This window comes from Chiloscyllium plagiosum, unplaced genomic scaffold (assembly GCF_037043375.1).
Source record: "Chiloscyllium plagiosum isolate Xiang-an unplaced genomic scaffold, Cpla_swu_hap1 HiC_scaffold_20, whole genome shotgun sequence".
Lineage (NCBI taxonomy): Eukaryota > Metazoa > Chordata > Chondrichthyes > Orectolobiformes > Hemiscylliidae > Chiloscyllium > Chiloscyllium plagiosum.
Genome location: NW_028270158.1, coordinates 73,710,370 through 73,728,441, shown reverse-complemented (window position 1 = coordinate 73,728,441; position 18,072 = coordinate 73,710,370). Strand labels below are relative to the sequence as shown.

Below are 18,072 nucleotides of genomic sequence, written 5' to 3'. Positions count from 1 at the left end.
CTTGTTTTCAGATCTATTCCAAGCACAGCCCACGAGGAACAATTACATAAATTAGAGAATGACATCACACCAATAACGCAAAGTATTTTTAATCATGTTAAATATAATGAACAGAATTTCCATGGCTGTTCACTGCTCCTGTAACACTTTAGAACTCTGCAAAGAGAATAATTACTATTTATTATAATCTGTCCAAAATTTGGGATGTGATTTGGCAGTCAGTGTGACCAGCAGCACTTGCACCTAAAGGTTATGAACATGGAAATGAACTCATTATATTCAGATTACTCTTCTCACAAGTATCAATGGATGGTCTTAAGTGAGAGACAAACTCCGAAAGAAAGATAATTCCATGGGTTACATGATGGTATCTTCGATGATTTTACTTTTTTCACAGGTTTCACTTGTTACAAAGCCATTGTTCTTTAGGAATAATTACACAGGGTATGTTATAGGTAATCACAAATACTTTCACAGATCAAAATACATCAACAATAGTAAGCATCGTTTCAGAATAGTTGGAGTTGCCATTTTGAAGGTGGTGTCTTCACCCTATGAAGGAGTAATCTGAAGATTGGCTGTTTGTATCAGAAAGGGGCATTTTTCATTGACTTTGATTTTTGTTTCATAGAAGATACCGAGTGCCACCCTAACACCGTTAAAATCCTCCCACCGCCAGTAGAACAGGTCTTACTGGAGGCGACGGTGACGTTAACCTGCGTTGTGTCCAATCTTCCTTCTGGAGTCAATGTGACCTGGAAACAAAAAAAGAAGCCTCTGAAATCAGAGATTGCTGAGTAGCCTGGACAGAATCCCGACAGCGTGATCAGCAAATTAGACATTTCTACTGAAGCCTGGCTGAGTGGCGTTACTTTTGAATGTGTGGTGTACCATCAGAATCTACCGACCCCGCTGAGAGACTCCATCCACAAGGAGAAAGGTGAGCGGTGAGATTAAAGCACAAAGGATCCCATGTGTAATCCAGATCCAGTTACATCAATGGCAGGCTTTGATTGGAAATGAACCAACACCGTTGGGAGCATTAATGATGCATCTGAAGGCAGGATAGCTAAGTAGCTGATTCAGAAAAAGATGGACCAAAGGATATTGTATTCTGATTAAGTCAGATAAGGTGGGAAGAAGCCTGGGTTGTGACGTCACCATCAGCAATGACAAATGGACAGAATGTCCTCGTTGTGGGCTGGAAATATGGAGGCAACCTTCACATTAAAATTTCCTTTTTTTACTGAACAGAATGTGTACCATTCTGCTCCTTTAGAAAACAAAAGTGAATAAATCCCAAATTAAACATGGCGTATTTTAATATTTAGTAAAATTGTGATATTGGTTCAGGATTTTTTTGGTTGATTTATATTTGTATCAAGTATTCTGCAGTGATTAATCCGCTGGAGCCATCAGTGTCGGTCCTCCTGCCACCAACAGAAGAAATCTCCGCTCAGAGGTTTCTCTCCCTCACCTGTTTAGTGAGAGGTTTCTCCCCCCGAGAGATCTTCGTCAAGTGGACAAACAATGACAAGCCGGTGAATCCCAGTAACTACAAGAACACCGAGGTGATGGCGGAGAGTGACAACACTTCCTTCTTCATCTACAGCCTGTTATCCATTATAGCGGAGGAGTGGGCCAGCGGTGCTTCTTACTCCTGTGTGGTGGGACATGAAGCGATTCCATTGAAGATCATCAACAGAACAGTCGATAAATCCAGCGGTAAACCGAGTTGTGTAAACATTTCACTTGCACTGATGGACAATGTTAATTCATGTCAATAAAAATCTCAAAGTTGCATTTAATAATTCAACAGAAGTAATGAAGTGTTTTTTTTCCTCCAGTTGTGAGATAAATACTGAATTAGTTGTTTCTCACTCTGACTTACATTGCACCTGTGTAGTTAAAGTGGATTATTAACAGGTCGAGGATGAGTGTCTTGTGCAGTTAATGTTCTCTGCTCAGATACACCCTGGGTCAGAGACAGAGTAAAGCTCACTCATTGCAGGATTCCACCAAGTACCTTATTCATCCTAAATCCCTCTGTGACAAAATCTGACAATGTCCATTTTATGTCAAGAGTAGGGCACGAGTTTTGAACTTGGTGTTTTTGATTCCCCCCAATTTGACATTCTTACAAAATTCATGTCAGTTTTAAACTGCCAAATTGCACCAATTGGAAATGTAAATTTAAGACACTTTAAAATTAACTTTGATTGGAACATACCAATCGTAAAGAGTGCCGAACAGTTTGAATGTAACCTTTGTTTCTGGGGAATTGCCAGGGATCTTGCGCCAGCGCATGAGTTGACAGAATGTATCTTCACTTTCACACCAAAGAGAATCAACAGATAAGTTGTTGTGGAGCAGAGGGGAGGGGAACGATGAATGGGTCTGTCTTCTTGCTCCCTGTGCAGAGTTTTCATGGTGCATGTCCTCTGTAATGTAACCCAGTTGCTAACAGGGACAGTCAGCTTCTTGCTTACTGTCCAAAGATTTAACATTTCGATGCAAAACAATACCTTTGAAGCATGTTAGACACGCTTGGCTCTGTTAACAAATGATTAACATTGATTCCCATAATCCAAAACTGGTGTTTGCATCGTCCCAGTTTGAATTCCATAGTTTTGTCTCAGTTTTCTGGAGCACATGGGATCAATTCTGGTATTCGAATACCTGATATCATTTTGTTTCACATACAGAACACAAGTAGACATTTTCTAATAAACATATTCAGAAATGTTATCTCTGGGGCAGTGGGGATTTGAACTCACGCCTTTTCTCTCAGAGACAGAAGTTCTATCACTGCAACAGAGGAGTTGCTCATAAAACGCTTATCTCTGCACAACGATGGGAAATGTTTCCTGCAACACCAAGGTCAAATCTAATTATGGGCAATGCATTAAAATTAGAACAATATATTAGAATAATAAAAATTGCAGTCTGGTCTAAGAACAGATGCAGAGAGATGATCGCAAATACACACGTAATGACACATATATGGGCTCTCACCTAAAGACACATATTTATGTGCACACTCCAATGTGCAGATAGATAAGATGTCACACACGCATACTCGCACAGAGCCACACATGCAAGTGGTACTTGAACACCCACCTAAGCTCATACAAAAAACTCACATACACCGAAAGAAAATCATTTGCACAAATGAACAGGAGTACTCACATATAACCATGAGAAACATCGACACACGGTAACACACAAATGGGCATGAATACATATACATTCATACAGCACAATGCGTACAGACATACACACATGAACACACAGGTACAAATTCCGAAAAATGTCCTCCCACATGTCAACTCACACAGGCACGTAAGTGCACAGAGATAAACATTAATATCATTATTTTCCCATTTTCAGAATCACAAACATACGATGACAGAGGCAGCTTAATTAGTTATTTTTAAACCACATTGATCAGCATGTATACAATATCACATCCACACACAAATTCAGAGTCTCACATGCAGACACACACGTGCATAGATGAACAAATAGAGGGGCGTTTATTAAATAAGGGTAATGGGCACAAGGATCAGCAAGCATCCACAAACAATAGCACAAACAAGCTGATCAGGAGATGGTTTGGGAAAGATTGCCACACAAGCAAACATCATCCTCTAAATATAAACATCCATCAAAACATAACATTGCATGCTAACATTTATTAAGCATAAACATGAAAATAGCCCAGTGTAGGTAGGATCTGAAACAGACACATAAGCACACGTTTTAGACAGCACTAATGAAAAGTGAACACTCACAAAGACATTACAAGATAAGCATAGGCAGCAACGAAGTGGCATATTAGCATGATGATGCTTACACAATGTGAAAAGAACAAAATTAAGGTGCACAAACACATGAGCACACCAGCAGTAAAGGAACAGGAATATGTTTATTGATGCAGACTCCAACATGGGCTAGAGTGAAGTAAGAGACTCTTATAACCACATACACAAACATTAAAGGGAAACCAAATACACCAAGCAGTAGATCAAATAAATTAAGGGACACACGTACAAAAATTTATTCCTAAATATACAGATCTTAAAAACTAAAATATGAAGCAATGTCCTGACTGTGATGTCACTTATATGCATGATTTGCCAAGCAATTGGTCACCAATATAAAAGATGAGAATCACATTTGAACTTTTATTCAGTGATGACCACAATTTTCAACGAAAGTGCTGTCACAGCCTATATTTAAAATATAATGATTATAATTAAAATCATCATTCATAATAAGCATTCCTCAAATAATAATATCCTTAAATAATAGATGAAAAGAAAAATAATTTAAAACGTTCTGACATGGATAATGAAGAAAGAACATGTGCAGTTAGTATTTGTAATTTCTTGCTGAGTCAATAATGCACTAATAGATACAGATAAGAGTCACACTTGAGAAATCCCTGACTGTTTTATGAAGATGCAATGGTCTCCAATTACATGACTTGGATGCAGATAGATCGATCTTGATCAATAAACAATCTCAATGCGTTCTCTCGGCTTTATATTCATAGATTCAATAGATCGCACTTGGATTGAAGACGATGAGGATGATAACAGCAACATCTGGACAACTGCTTCCACGTTCATCACCTTGTTCTTCCTGAGTATTTTCTACAGCGCTGCCGGCACTCTGGTGAAGGTGAGAATAATCACATCTTTCTCACGCCAAGCAGCCCAATATGTTTTGTGAAATCTCTAAGTGTGCCATTGAATAAACATTAAATCTGAATGTCCCTGATCATAAATATCTGCGTCATTGCTTTCTCTCTCTTTTCCAGGTTAAGTGAATGAGTTGTGGACCCCTTTGATTTTCCTGATCTGCTTATCAAGGTCTCTGAATTCCCAATCTCCAATCTGTGCTGTTGCTGACTCTAACAGTGAGATGACTTCAGTTTATCAGCGTGTAACTGAGACAATTGTTGATGGATTTTCCTTTTTACTTTGATACCTTTGAGATGGTTGTGGTTGGAAGAATTTGTAGCTTCCCAGTTGTTTGAAGCCCATTTGCTTTGTTTTTATTTGTTCCTTACTCAGAATGGTTGCCTACCCTTTCTGATGAGCCTTTGTATTCCCTTTCTTGTGACTGTTACTGATGTACTGAAAATTCCCAGCTCACAGCGCATGTGTTCTCGTCTCAATGTGGCATCCAGCCATTATATTCACTTCTGTTAGCTTTTGCATCAATCTTTTGGATAAAGATGTTTTCTGAAATGGTTAATAAATCTCGAATGAATATGCACTAACCTTGAGTTTGCTTAATTCTTTCTTCAAGGCCAGTCAGTAATAATACATTTTCCCACATTCTACTCCTTTCCCAGCCAAATACTTTCACTTGTTCTGTTTGGTTGTGTTTCATCCAGTCATTTAGTTTAATGCTGCGCTACCATGCAGCCCACTAATGTAAATACATCTTTCACACGATATGCCTGATGGAACACTCCAGAGGCAGAATGATTAGAGAACATTTCCGCTTATGCACCAAGGGTCACGGCCTCGGGTCACCTCATGATAATTTTATAGGCTCCACCAGAAGCCGAAAAAAGGCAGACAACGGAGTTTGAAAGTTTACTCTGCACTGTCGAACCTAAAAGTACTCCCAATGTCAGGGCAGCCTGGGTTAGTAATGCAGAAATCGCCACCTAAAGCGCCCGACGAAACATTCATCAGCCAAAAATGACAACGTTCAGTCAGGTATTCAGACACAACACGTGCACAATCCAAGGGCAGATTCTCAGAACTGGAGTTTTTCTCACACATAAATCTCATGGAGCACAATTCCTGGGATCTGCTTGACACACCACACCTGTCAAATCCCAGGGAATGAGACTGAGATCTGTCTGATACAGGGATATTACTGAACAGCAACCCTCAAAAATAATAAAGCAGAGATCGCTGTGATCAGGCAAGGCACAGCTCATGAGTACTTGAAATATTCAGCCATTGAGATCTATATGACGCAAGACGGAATTGAGAACCAATCATAGCAACTGTTCACAGAGTCTGGAAACTATCAGCACAGGAGAACATTCTCAATTTCTCAGAGTTGGTGAGGTGTATCATCCCGGGAATAGTGTTGTGAATCAGTCACGCACCCAATCTCATAACTTTGCTTTTTTTTTTTCAAAAAAGTGGCACCTGAAACTAGATGCAACATTCCAGGTGAGACAAGAGACTGTTTTATTTCAGTTTAACATAATTGCTGTGTGTATTTTTTCTACAGCGTAGGGTGATGAAGTAGGGTTTATTTGCTCTTCTGTCCATGTGTACATTCCCTGATTTGTGCACATACACACGGGGGATCCTCTGCTCTTGCACCCCTTTGGGTTTACCCCCTTACTATTGTATGTTCCCCTGAGTTCATCACAAAACAAAGAAGCAGGTCACCCCTCCCTGAGACTGAGATCTATCTGACACACCGATATTAATGAATAACAATCCTCAACAAGTATAAATCACAGGTTGCTTTCGATCAGGGAAGGCCGAGATGAGAAGTTCTGGAAACCCTGCTGCTTTCCATGTCCTTTCCCACAAGCCGTCTGTCAAGATCTGAAGCTCTTAGCTGTTCTTCCAATATCCTAACATTTCATTTTAAATTGCTATTAATATTTTTCTGTAATTTTGCATTATAGACCAAAGCAGAGTGAACCAACAAGTACTCCAAACACTGAACTCTGAGAACGTACACGATAAGGCAATCTACATTCTGAAACGGCAAACACCCGTTAACAAATGGTTAACAAGTACAAAACAGCGGCTGAGATTAACTTGAACTCATCAAAATAAAAGGAAAGTACTCTGGAGTAGAGCGGTGCAGGCAAGACCTGGGCAGACAGAATGGAATTCGTTTTTTAAAATTCTTGTTTCTGTCCAGAATTTTCCTTCCACACAATGTAACCTTTTATTTCCCATCACCCAAGTCACCCATAGTATTTTTATTTTCAGCTACTAACCATCATCAGTAAATTGAATAATTTATGTTCAAAGCCCCTCCCACCATCAAAGGTACGGCAGAAGTAGGAAGAGCTAGAAGGAGATTGGAGTCAATTTTTCTTGTGGTGCAACATTACTACTGTTCTAACACAAGGGATTTCTGAGGGATGGTCTAGTGAAGCTATGTGGATGGAACTCAGAAATAAGAAAAGCATGATTACTTTGATGCGATTGCAATAGACCCCCAGTAGTCAGAGTGAAATTGAGTAACAAATATGTCGAAAGATCTTATTTATACGTGAGAATAATAGGATTGTAATAATAGCAAATTTTAACCTTCCAAACATAAAGTGAGACAGCCATGGTCTTAAGAGCTTGGATGGTGAGGAATTTGGTAAGTGCTAAAGTCAATTTTCTTCATTAATATGCAGATGTAACTATCACAGAAGGAGCAAACCTGACCTACTCTTGTGATATAAGGCAGGGCAAGGGACTGAATGGTTAGTAGGGGAGCTTTTTGGGGCCGGGGTCATAATGCCATTAGTTGTAAAATATTTATGGAAAGGATTGGCATTATATATAAGTTAATGTTCTTAATTGGACGAGGGCAAATTTTGATAGTATGAGACAAAACCTTTCAAGGGTTGATTGGAGTAGACTGTTTGCAGCTCAAGGGACGGCCGGGAAGAGTGAAGCTTTCATGAAGTGAGATAACGGGAGTTCGGAGGCGGGATGTTCCTGTTGGTGTGAAGGTAAGGCTGGTAAGAGGAGGGAACACTGGAGGAATAAAGATATTGAGGCTTTGGTTCGGATTAAGAATGAATCGTATATTAGATAGAGAGAAATGGGATCAAGTGAATCCCGAAGAGTACAAGAGGTGCAGGGACATTCTAAATAGGGAAATGAGGAGGGCAAGAAAAGAAAATGAGATAGCCTTGGGAGATAATGTTAAAGATAATCCAAAGAGATTCGACTAGTACATTAAGAGCAAAGGGGTAGATCATAGAGTCATAGAGATGTACAACTTGGAAACAGATCTTTCAGTCTCACTTGCCCATGCTGACCAGATATCCTAAACTAATCTATTCCCATTTGCCAGTACTTGGCCCATATCCCTCGAAATCCTTCCTATTCGTATACACACTCAGATGCCTTTTAAATGTTGAAATTGCACCAGCCTCCACTGCTTCCTCTGGCAGTTCATTCCATACACACCATCCTCTGCATGAAAAAGTTACTGCTAAGGTACTTTCAACTTTATCCCCTCTCACTCTAAACCTGTATCACGATTATGGGTTTAGATGAGACTCCACCCACCTCAGGGAAAAGACCTTGTCTATTCACCGTATCCATGCCTCTGATGATTTTATAAACCTTTATAAAGTCACGCCTCAGCCTCCAACGCTCCAGGGAATTCAGCCCAAGCTTATTCAGCCTCTCCCTATTTAACTCTACATGGCTGTGAATATGTATAAGCCTAGAGGGATGGCTTTATAAATCATGTTGCATTTTATATAAATGCTTTTTTTATTATCATTTAGTTTAAAATGGAGGATGGGTGCCTTTGCAATTTCATACCAGTAACCCAGAAAGACCTGGGGAAATAAACTGCAACAAAAAAATGGACAAAAAGTTATTGCACTACGGATAATCTCACCATATCATTCGTGTAAAAAATAATCCCTGTTTTGACCTTGAAGTTAATAGAGTTTATTAATTAGTCCTGTGTTTGTAATAATTTTCATCTAACTGTCATTTTACATTTAGTTGTTATAGTTACCGCGTGGATTACTGCACCTCTCTAAAAAGTCAAAGTCAATGGGCGGCACGGTGGCACAGTGGTTAGCACTGCTGCCTCACAGCGCCTGAGACCCGGGTTCAATTCCCGCCTCGGGCGACTGACTGTGTGGAGTTTGCACGTTCTCCCCGTGTCTGCGTGGGTTTCCTCCGGGTGCTCCGGTTTCTTCCCACAGTCCAAAAGATGTGCAGGGTCAGGTGAATTGGCCATGCTAAATTGCCCGTAGTGTTAGGTAAGGGGTAAATGTAGGGGTATGGGTGGGTTTCGCTTCGGCGGGTCGGTGTGGACTTGTTGGGCCGAAGGGCCTGTTTCCACACTGTAATGTAATCTAAAATAAAGTAAAACTGCAAATTAATATTGTATCTAATTACTACAAAAAAATTAGCAATTCAATGACACCAAATTGGAAAGGAATGTTGAAATGTAGCCAATTCTGAGGAGTACAAGAAGTTGCAAGAGATCATTAATTAATTTACGGTATGTTCAAATAATTAGCAAATGAAGATTCACACAGATAAACGTAAGGTGTTACATCTTGGTAGGAATAATGTGCAGGTCACTTATTCAAAGATGCACGTCTAAGTGAGGGAGAGAAACAAAGGGATTTCAGACAATTACATCAGTCACTAACAATTTCATCACAGGTTCCAAAGGCCATAAAAATGCAAACAAAGCTCTAAGCTTTATCTCTAAAGGGATAGATTTGAAAGTAGGGTCCCTATAAAAAATTGGTTGACTATAATTAAGAGTATTGCTTGCAGTTCGAGTTGACATATTATAGAATGGATGAGAGAGTGTGAAGAGAAGATTTATAAGAATGCTACACAAGTTTCTGGCTGTGTATATCAAGGAAAAATTGTTGTGCTGTTCACTTTTCTCTTGTAAAGAAGGCTGACAGTTCTAAAATTATGAAAGGTTTTGAAGGGAGAAGGTACAGAGAAAACATTACACTACGGGGTAGAACATAACTAGAGGCTGTCAATATAAGATGATACCTCAAGAAATTCAAACGGGAATTCAGAAGAAACCTCTTCACTGAAAGAATGATGAGAACGGGGAATATGTGACCAGACGGAATAGTTGAAATCATTAGTTGAGATGTATTTCAAGGAAACTAGGTGAGCACTTGGAAGGGATGGGAATAGAGAATTACAATGGGCGATTTAGATTAGGAAAGATGTGAAACACCTTGAGTGGAACATAAGCGCTGGCATGAACTGATTGTACCAAATGGTCTGTATTTCCTCTGTAATCCTATGTAGAAAATCACCATTGTATGAAACAAAAAGTGTATTAAAAACATCTAGAAGAATTATAATGTTTCTCACAAAAAAAGTCTCAAGTATTCAACAGTGAATGTAAATGATTTTATCACATGGCCACACTTCACTATTTGCTTGATAGCACTGAAACAGCAGTAATCACAGTACTCTTACTAGGAGTAGGAGTAACCCAGTGTCAATGCACCAATTGGGGGATCTTAATTACTTATTAATGGTCTCAATAGGACCTGCCAACCTGGTCCTGGGAATGTTGTGAACACTCTAGCCCTCACGGCTTCTTTCACGCACTTACTCTGATTTCCAGTTCCCGTAATGATCGCCACCATGGACAGGAGACTGTTCCAGTATGCAGATGGGATACACTGTTATGAGCCATAAGGTACTTCATTAGGAGGGACATCCTGCAGGTGTGTACCGAAACAACCACTTCCATCCATCAGAAACAAATTTCTATGAATGGGAACGGGTGGTCCGCTATTTGGAATGGAGCAGTGCATTTGAAAAGTTAATGTGGAGCAGCAATGTTATATGATGGATGTGTGCACAGTTTGAAGCTGTTTGCTGATTCAGTTTTGCTAAAGCTTTGGCAGATACATTCCAATTAGAATCAATTAAATCTGCCAAAGTGGATATTAAATACTCACATTTATGAGATGCTTTAACATAGAACAGAGAAAAGTACAGCACAGAACAGGCGCATTGGCACACGATGTTTTGCCGAGGTTTAATCCTAATGTAAAATATAATAACAACCTACACACCCCTCAACTCACTGCTAAACATGTGCATGTCCAGCGGTCGCTTAAAAGTCCCTAATGACTCTGCTTTCACCACCACCACTGGCGATGCATTCCATGCATTCACAACTCTCTACATAAAGAACTTACCTCTGACGTCTCCTCTATACCTTTCTCCTAATATCTTAAAACTATGACCCCCCTCGTACCAGTCAATCCTGCCCTGGGGAAAAGTGTCTAGCTATTGACTTTATCTATTCCTCTCATTATCTTGTATACCTCAATCAGGTCTCCTCTCTTTCTCCTTCTCTCCAGAGAGAAACGTCTGAGCTTATTCAACCTTTCTTCATAAGGCAAGCCCTCAGTCCAGGCAGCATCCTGGTAAACCTTCTTTGAATGCTCTCCAAAGCCTCTTTCGTATAGTGGGGCGACCAGAACTGGACACAATATTCCAAGTGTGGTCTCACCAGGGACTTGTAGAGCTGTCGCAAAACCTCACGGCTCTCAAACTCGATCCCCCTGTTAATGAAAGCCAAAACAACAAATGATTTCTTAACAACCCTATCCATTTGGGTGGTAACTTTGAGGGATCTATGTACTGCACACCCAGATCCCTCTGTTCCTCCACACTGCCAAGAATCCTGTCTTCAACCCTATATTTATTCGAGTCCGACCTTCCAAACTAGAAAAGGATGCACCAAATGCCAAACAGGGGAAGTTTATTGGCATGTATCAGAAGAGTTAGGACCAATACCAAAAACATGAAACCGGCTTTTAAGCAAGCTTTCAAAGAGAGAATGAGTACCAGAGGGCATCTGAGGAAGTTTATCAGTAAATTACAGCTAATTAAGGGGGCTTGGCCATACTCATGGACAAAAAGATATAAAGCAATCAGAGAACCAAAGAACAGAGTATGTATATAAGGGGTGCAAGAGACAGCGTGGATCAAGGCTTTGAAGAATTTAGAGATAGACATAAGTTTAAACTCAATACATGAGATGATAATGAGCCAGTTTAGATCTCAGTCCTTTCTCTATAAGCACAAGTTTAAATTTACCAGTCTTGTCCAGGCCAGCAGTAAATGGGATTTTTTGTTTGCACTGTGCACATCTCCTGATTTCACAAGATATCTTAGTTTTGTAAATGCAATAGAATGCATTTTGCACCGTTTCAGCAATTCATTAAATAGAAATTGACAAAAGTAAACAACTTTCCAAAGCTGTCTTTCAACAGCCAGACTGATACAATATTCAAAGAGGATCTTCATGAACAAAGTGGGCTTGTCAGGGGGTTAAATCATTTCAAATTCGAAAACTAGATTCCATTTTAATCATATCAGCTGGATGTTGGATACTCCGTTAACAAAAGGTTCCCAAATTCAAACGATTGTTTGCAAATACAGAAATATTTTGACATAAAGGGAAACAACATTTTATACTGAACAAGAAAAGAGTTCTGATGCTTTGGAAAGTGCACAATGATTGATCGAGATGTTCCCAATGGATAAATGGACTGGTCAGATGGTGATGGACAGTTGACAACTGAACTTTGTTATGTTTTCAATTGGCAGGTTGCCTCAGTGGTCAAGGTATTGTCATGCCAAATGAGGCAGAGAATGGCCATCACCAATTTAGTCGAATCACAACAAGCATTGGCAGTTAACTGTCAACCATCACCTGGTCCACTCTCCATGCCTTTACCAATCAGCACTCATTACCCAGACAGATTAAATGCTTTCTCCCTTTCCATTGGAATTCTTGAGAGTGTCCTGCTTTTACAATATTAAAGACTTAAATAAAAAAACTTTATTTTCATCAATACTAAAATCTCCATGTTGTACCAGCTGGCAGAGGTGAAACTTAACTATAATGTATCAGGCCTACAATGAACTGGTAAAGTTCGGCACTGGTCTCAGAGGAAAACCAGCAACAATGTCCTTGTGGAGACATTACTTTGCCTTTGATCCTATACAACAACAATTTCAAAGCCATTGAGGAACAGAAATAAATAGAAACAAACCACATGCACATACACACAGCACACTCTTATTTAAAGTAATCGAGAGAAATTCTGCACTAACAGAAAACCTAATTGTCATTCTGAATACTGAATGTGGCACCAAAAGCACCTTTGTGATAATGACAGTTTGAAAATCTAGCCCATATTGGTTTGCAGCAGTTGAAGAATTAGCCATTCTATTATGAACCCTGGTTAGTTCCAACACCAGTATGTGACCATAGATTGAGATTGTTTTTAAAGGCAGATGTCAATATGAAGTTGCACAGTGGCAGGAACACGGCTCTCCTATGGACAGCACTAAAGAGATCTCACACCCATTGGCCCTTTAATAAAGAAATGGGGCAAACCTCAGAGATAGGGAAATGCAAATAAAGTAATCACTATCAACCTTTCATCCAATTTGATAGTAACTGATACCTGATCACCAAATTCAGCTGCCACTTGAAAGGATGAAAGAAGCCCCATAAGGAGAACTCCAAATTTCACTTGATTCTGTGTCACATTATCGCAAGAGAGCTTTGCAGTTGTCTTCTAGCAGATATCATTTTTTTTCCACAAACCACAGAGATCAGAACTGAATAGTGCAGAACCACATCAAAACTCATCTCCAGAAGCTGTGTCAATGGGTGTTTGGGTTTGCAGTGCCTCTGTGTTCTGAGCTTCGGCCCCAACCTCTCGCTGATCCCGAGTTTTCTTGATAAGTTGCAGTTCCAGTCAGTTTCTATTTCATCATTGTCCCAGATTATAGAGGTTTCAGTATCAGTGAGTCCGCCAGTATAGCGCATTGGGTAAATCAGCAGTGGCTCCACTGAAAAGGCTTTTAAATCTCGTGGTTCATAGAACAGCACATAGTTATCCATGTTAAAAGATGTAATAAAAATTAACAACATTATATTTGATCTGCTATATTTCCCATTACTGATTGCAATGAATCTACCTCAAAAGATACAGAAACTCACCACTGTGAGTAAAAACCTCTCAAACTTTGGGCAAAGCCCAGGCTATTGCCTTAAGAGAATAAACTCCATACAATAATGCAACAAAGAAAAGCAGATTGAAGTCAAATGATGCACAGGTTTGATAGAGAGCAAAATCCTCTCTAACCTAGCAGAGTAGAAAAGCTGCGCATTTATATAACATCTTAATACCACCTCAGAGTATCCTAAACATCTCTTTCCAGATCTCTGAAACAAGTGCAGAACCCCTGGGGCCACTGTCAACTACATACTATCAATCCCAGGGAATCATAGACGGAAATATCAGCATGTGCCCATGTAACAGTTTAAAATGTGTTTAATACCTCCGCTCGAGTAACTAACAAAATTTTTTCGAGGTATGAACAGTAAATGAGAATAAGTCACTTGGCGCTTCGAGCCTATTCCACCATTCAATAAGATCCTGACTGACCCGATATTAACAAGCTTATAAAACATTCCGCTGACAATATCCCACTTTAGCTTCTCTCATTCTATCATTTTGGTATATTCCACTCCACATCTATTCTAATCTGAAGAATAATTTTCCTGCTGTTAGTCACTGTTCCACACTGTATTCCTTTCCTCATCTCGAATTTAAAGAGCTTGCAATGCTTTTCCTCAGCCTGTTCTTTAGACAAGATAAAATAGATTGTAACAGACTCCACTGTTTGCTTGTACTTGACGCAATGAGAAACTATTGAAATATTTCAATACACTCCTTTGGTGAATAATATCATTTGTTTTAATCCTTTAAAACTGGTTCAGTCCGTTTTATATTTGCATTGAATGGTATTTCAGTTTGATCCAGATGTTAGTATAAAGTGAAATGTTGCAGCACTGAGCTTTGTCTCATTCTCCTTTGGTGGAAGTTGGACAGGAGCGCTTTCTTACAACAGAGGGTCAAGAGAGTGAAAAATGAACGGCCAAATTGAGTAATAATACATGCAGGTATTACTGCAGGTCTGACAAAGCCAATTTTCAATCAGAGATGTACTATACAACAACCGAAGTATTTTTGATCATGTAGTCACATGTTAGAAATGTGATATCTAATTTGTGTACCGTGAGAAAAGCAGAAAGGAGATGATGACCAGATCATCTGCTCATCGGGATTGAGCGATAAGTATTGGCCGGGACACCAGATATAATCTCACTTTAATTCAAAGTAATAAGGGTCCCTTTAGAGGGCAGTGTGGCTTTGGTTTAATGCCTCATACACGTCTGATGTGCAGGATTATTTCAGGATTGCACTGCCGTGGCAGTATCAATTAGTGTATTCTAACCCCGAGGGTAGATCTTGAACCCTCCGACTCAACGATCAGCATTATACTTATTGGACCTGAGCAACACACAATGCTCTGACAAGTGGCTTATTATTTCCATCCCCAGGGATCAATGAAGCAATTAAGGGCAATTGCACCAATTCTGTATGAGATGCAAAACAGACCTCTGATGATAGAATGATAGTCTCCCTACCCTTGGTCAGTAGGCTTATTTTCCTAAATTAGATTTAGTAGACTTGGATTCCTGTCCCACCTACTCCATAGGTGTGTCATACATCGCTGAACATTTTAATTTAAAAAAAAGGAAAACCTCTCAACCAATGGGCTATTGTCATTTGGAAAGTGCAATATGTGTAATTAGGAATCAGCACTTTGGGTCACCTTTGCTGATTCCCTGTGTGTTCTACGGGAGTCAGTAATTTCTCTCAGTGTCCACCGTTAAAGCTACAAAAAGTTCTGTAATATCTCTCCTCAGTAGGTCATTCTTCCCTTTTGAATATGGGCAGTGAGCACTCAGTCCTATCTCTTTTTTAGCAACAAATGGCCAACTTGCTTCCAGCCTGCTATCAGCAAGAGGTTAACTTGCACTGTCAAAGTGTGGCAATACAGAGAACAACCCTCCCCATACATGACCCAGGCGAAGATCACAAGATGCAGCACAAGCCAGTATTTATGCCCAGAATTAGATAACCATGAAGGATGATCTCCACAGATGGAGAGTCCCGAACCAGGGCTCACGGACTAAGGAGACTGTCTCGGGCATTTTGGACTAAAATGAAGAAACTTTTCTTCACCCTGACAGTGGTGACACTTTAGAATTCAGTGTCATAGAAATTGATTAAGTCCAAAACATAATAGTTCTTTTTCGGACTAAAGGGATCAAAGAATGATAGAACAGAATACTGAGTTGGATAATCAGCCATCATCATTTTGAACAGCAGCGCATGCTTAAGGGGCTGAATAGCTTACTGCTCTACCTATTTTTAGATTAGATTAGATTAGATTAGATTACAGTGTGGAAACAGGCCCTTCGGCCCAACAAGTCCACACCGACCCGCCGAAGCGAAACACACCCATTTACCCCTTACCTAACACTACAGGCAATTTAGTATGGCCAATTCACCTGACCTGCACATCTTTGGACTGTGGGAGGAAACCGGAGCACCCGGAGGAAACCCACGCAGACACGGGGAGAACATGCAAACTCCACAGAGGCGGGAATTGAACCCGGGTCTCTGGCACTGTGAGGCAGCAGTGCTAACCACTGTGCCACCGTGCCGCCTATTTCTGTGACCATTCTGTGGCTTGAAGAGATGGATTTTGTTCAAAAGCTCATCAAGATGATTGTGAATTAGACATTCTTCAAATTAAATTGAACAATGTGGAAATTATGGAAAACTGGGATAAACTGTTGAGTTACCTTCCAGATGAAAATCGAAATGACCTGAAAGAGTTGGTATAATCCCATGGGGAGATATGTGGGAATAACCTGGGAATTACTAATCTCAATACACATAATATTGATTGAGGAAATGTTGTTCCAATCAAGCAACATCCTATAGCCTAACCTTTGAAGGTTGGCACAGGTTCAGAAAGAGACTGAACACATGCTGAAGCATAACATGGTCGTACATTGGATCAAACTTACTTTTTGACTGTCACTTTCTTTTCTCGTGAACTCAAATTGTCAACTTCCTCAGAATTTGGACCGAGTTTGGACTCCATGTTTGTTTCACAGCTTCAATTGAACGCAAGGACAAATTAAGACATTTCAAGCAAACACTTACAACTACAATTAAAGAGGCAGTTTCCTCCTGCTCCTATTTTCTATGTTTCTAAACCGGCTTAAATATCCAATAAAACTGAACATTCAGAATTATATGCCTTCATCAGATGATTTAGGTAAACATGTTACACATTAGATTTTCTAGTCAGCGTATAAAGTTAGTCCATATGATTTCCCAGTATTGTTGCTTGAGGCTGAGATTACAGTTCATTAGAAGCTTTCCCACCACTAAAATGAATCTGTTTGCTGCATTGAATAAAAATATTTTAAATGTTGTGATTCGCCAGTCTCTGATTCCATGTCTGTATTTGAACAGGATTCGGGTGTTGTGGATATTACCGCTGCAGCTTCAATGTTACTTTTCTCTGTATCCTCAGGTATCTCCAATTCAGCTGTTATCAGTTACCAACACTCAATGACAATCTGCCTTTCTAATTGAAGCATAAATTGCTGGAGAATCTCAAGAGGTTACAGGACTCAAAAACATTAACTCTGCTTTCCCGCCACAGATGTTGCCAGACATCTGCTGAGATTCTCCAGCGGTTTCATTTTTGTTTCAGATTTACAGCATCTGCAATTTTGTTTTGTTTTAGCCTTTTTAAAATTCTGTCAAACTTCATCTCATCCAAGTCCCAATTACATTTTGTTTCACCATGAACTGGACATCAAATTCCTCTTCATAATACCTCAGCCAGGCCTCTGCCCCGCTGAAGTTTAAACAGGGGATTTATGATCATTGGCCCCACACATTCTTTTGCTACCCTTTCACTGTTTGTGACTAATGATGACTTTTGGATTCCCTTTTAATGTTAGCTGCCAGTCTCCCTTACTCTTTATTTCCCCTCTGAACAGTCTATATTTAGCATGGTTCTCACTGGGGTGAACAATAATCCATATCCTTTGCAACATCATGAAGGGAATTAGAGTATTGTTTTTGCCACCATTTCCTGCTTGTGGAAATGTTAAGCTGTACTGTACAGCTGAAGCTGAACATTGCCCAGATTTGTGCTCAAATGCCCTCTTGGCCCATTGAATTCAGCCCTCCTCCAACTCAGAATTATTCTGGATTGTTCCTTGTTCATTTTATACACAAGCTAAACTATTTTTATACAATGACCGATGCTTTCTTAAATGGTCCCAGGCTAATATTTAATGCATTTTATACATATTGTGTGTATGCACACAAATTATGAAGTTGGCAGTGCAGATTGA

General features: G+C 39.8%; 1 gene segment (V, D, J or C); it reads left to right on the top strand.

Moving 5' to 3' along the window:
- Window positions 1–787: 787 nt before the first annotated feature.
- LOC122545304 (Ig heavy chain C region, membrane-bound form-like) lies at window positions 788–4,849 on the top strand. The segment is given in 4 exon segments: window positions 788–940; window positions 1,396–1,725; window positions 4,559–4,686; window positions 4,826–4,849. Coding segments are annotated over 3 exon segments (288 nt in total).
- Window positions 4,850–18,072: the final 13,223 nt, after the last annotated feature.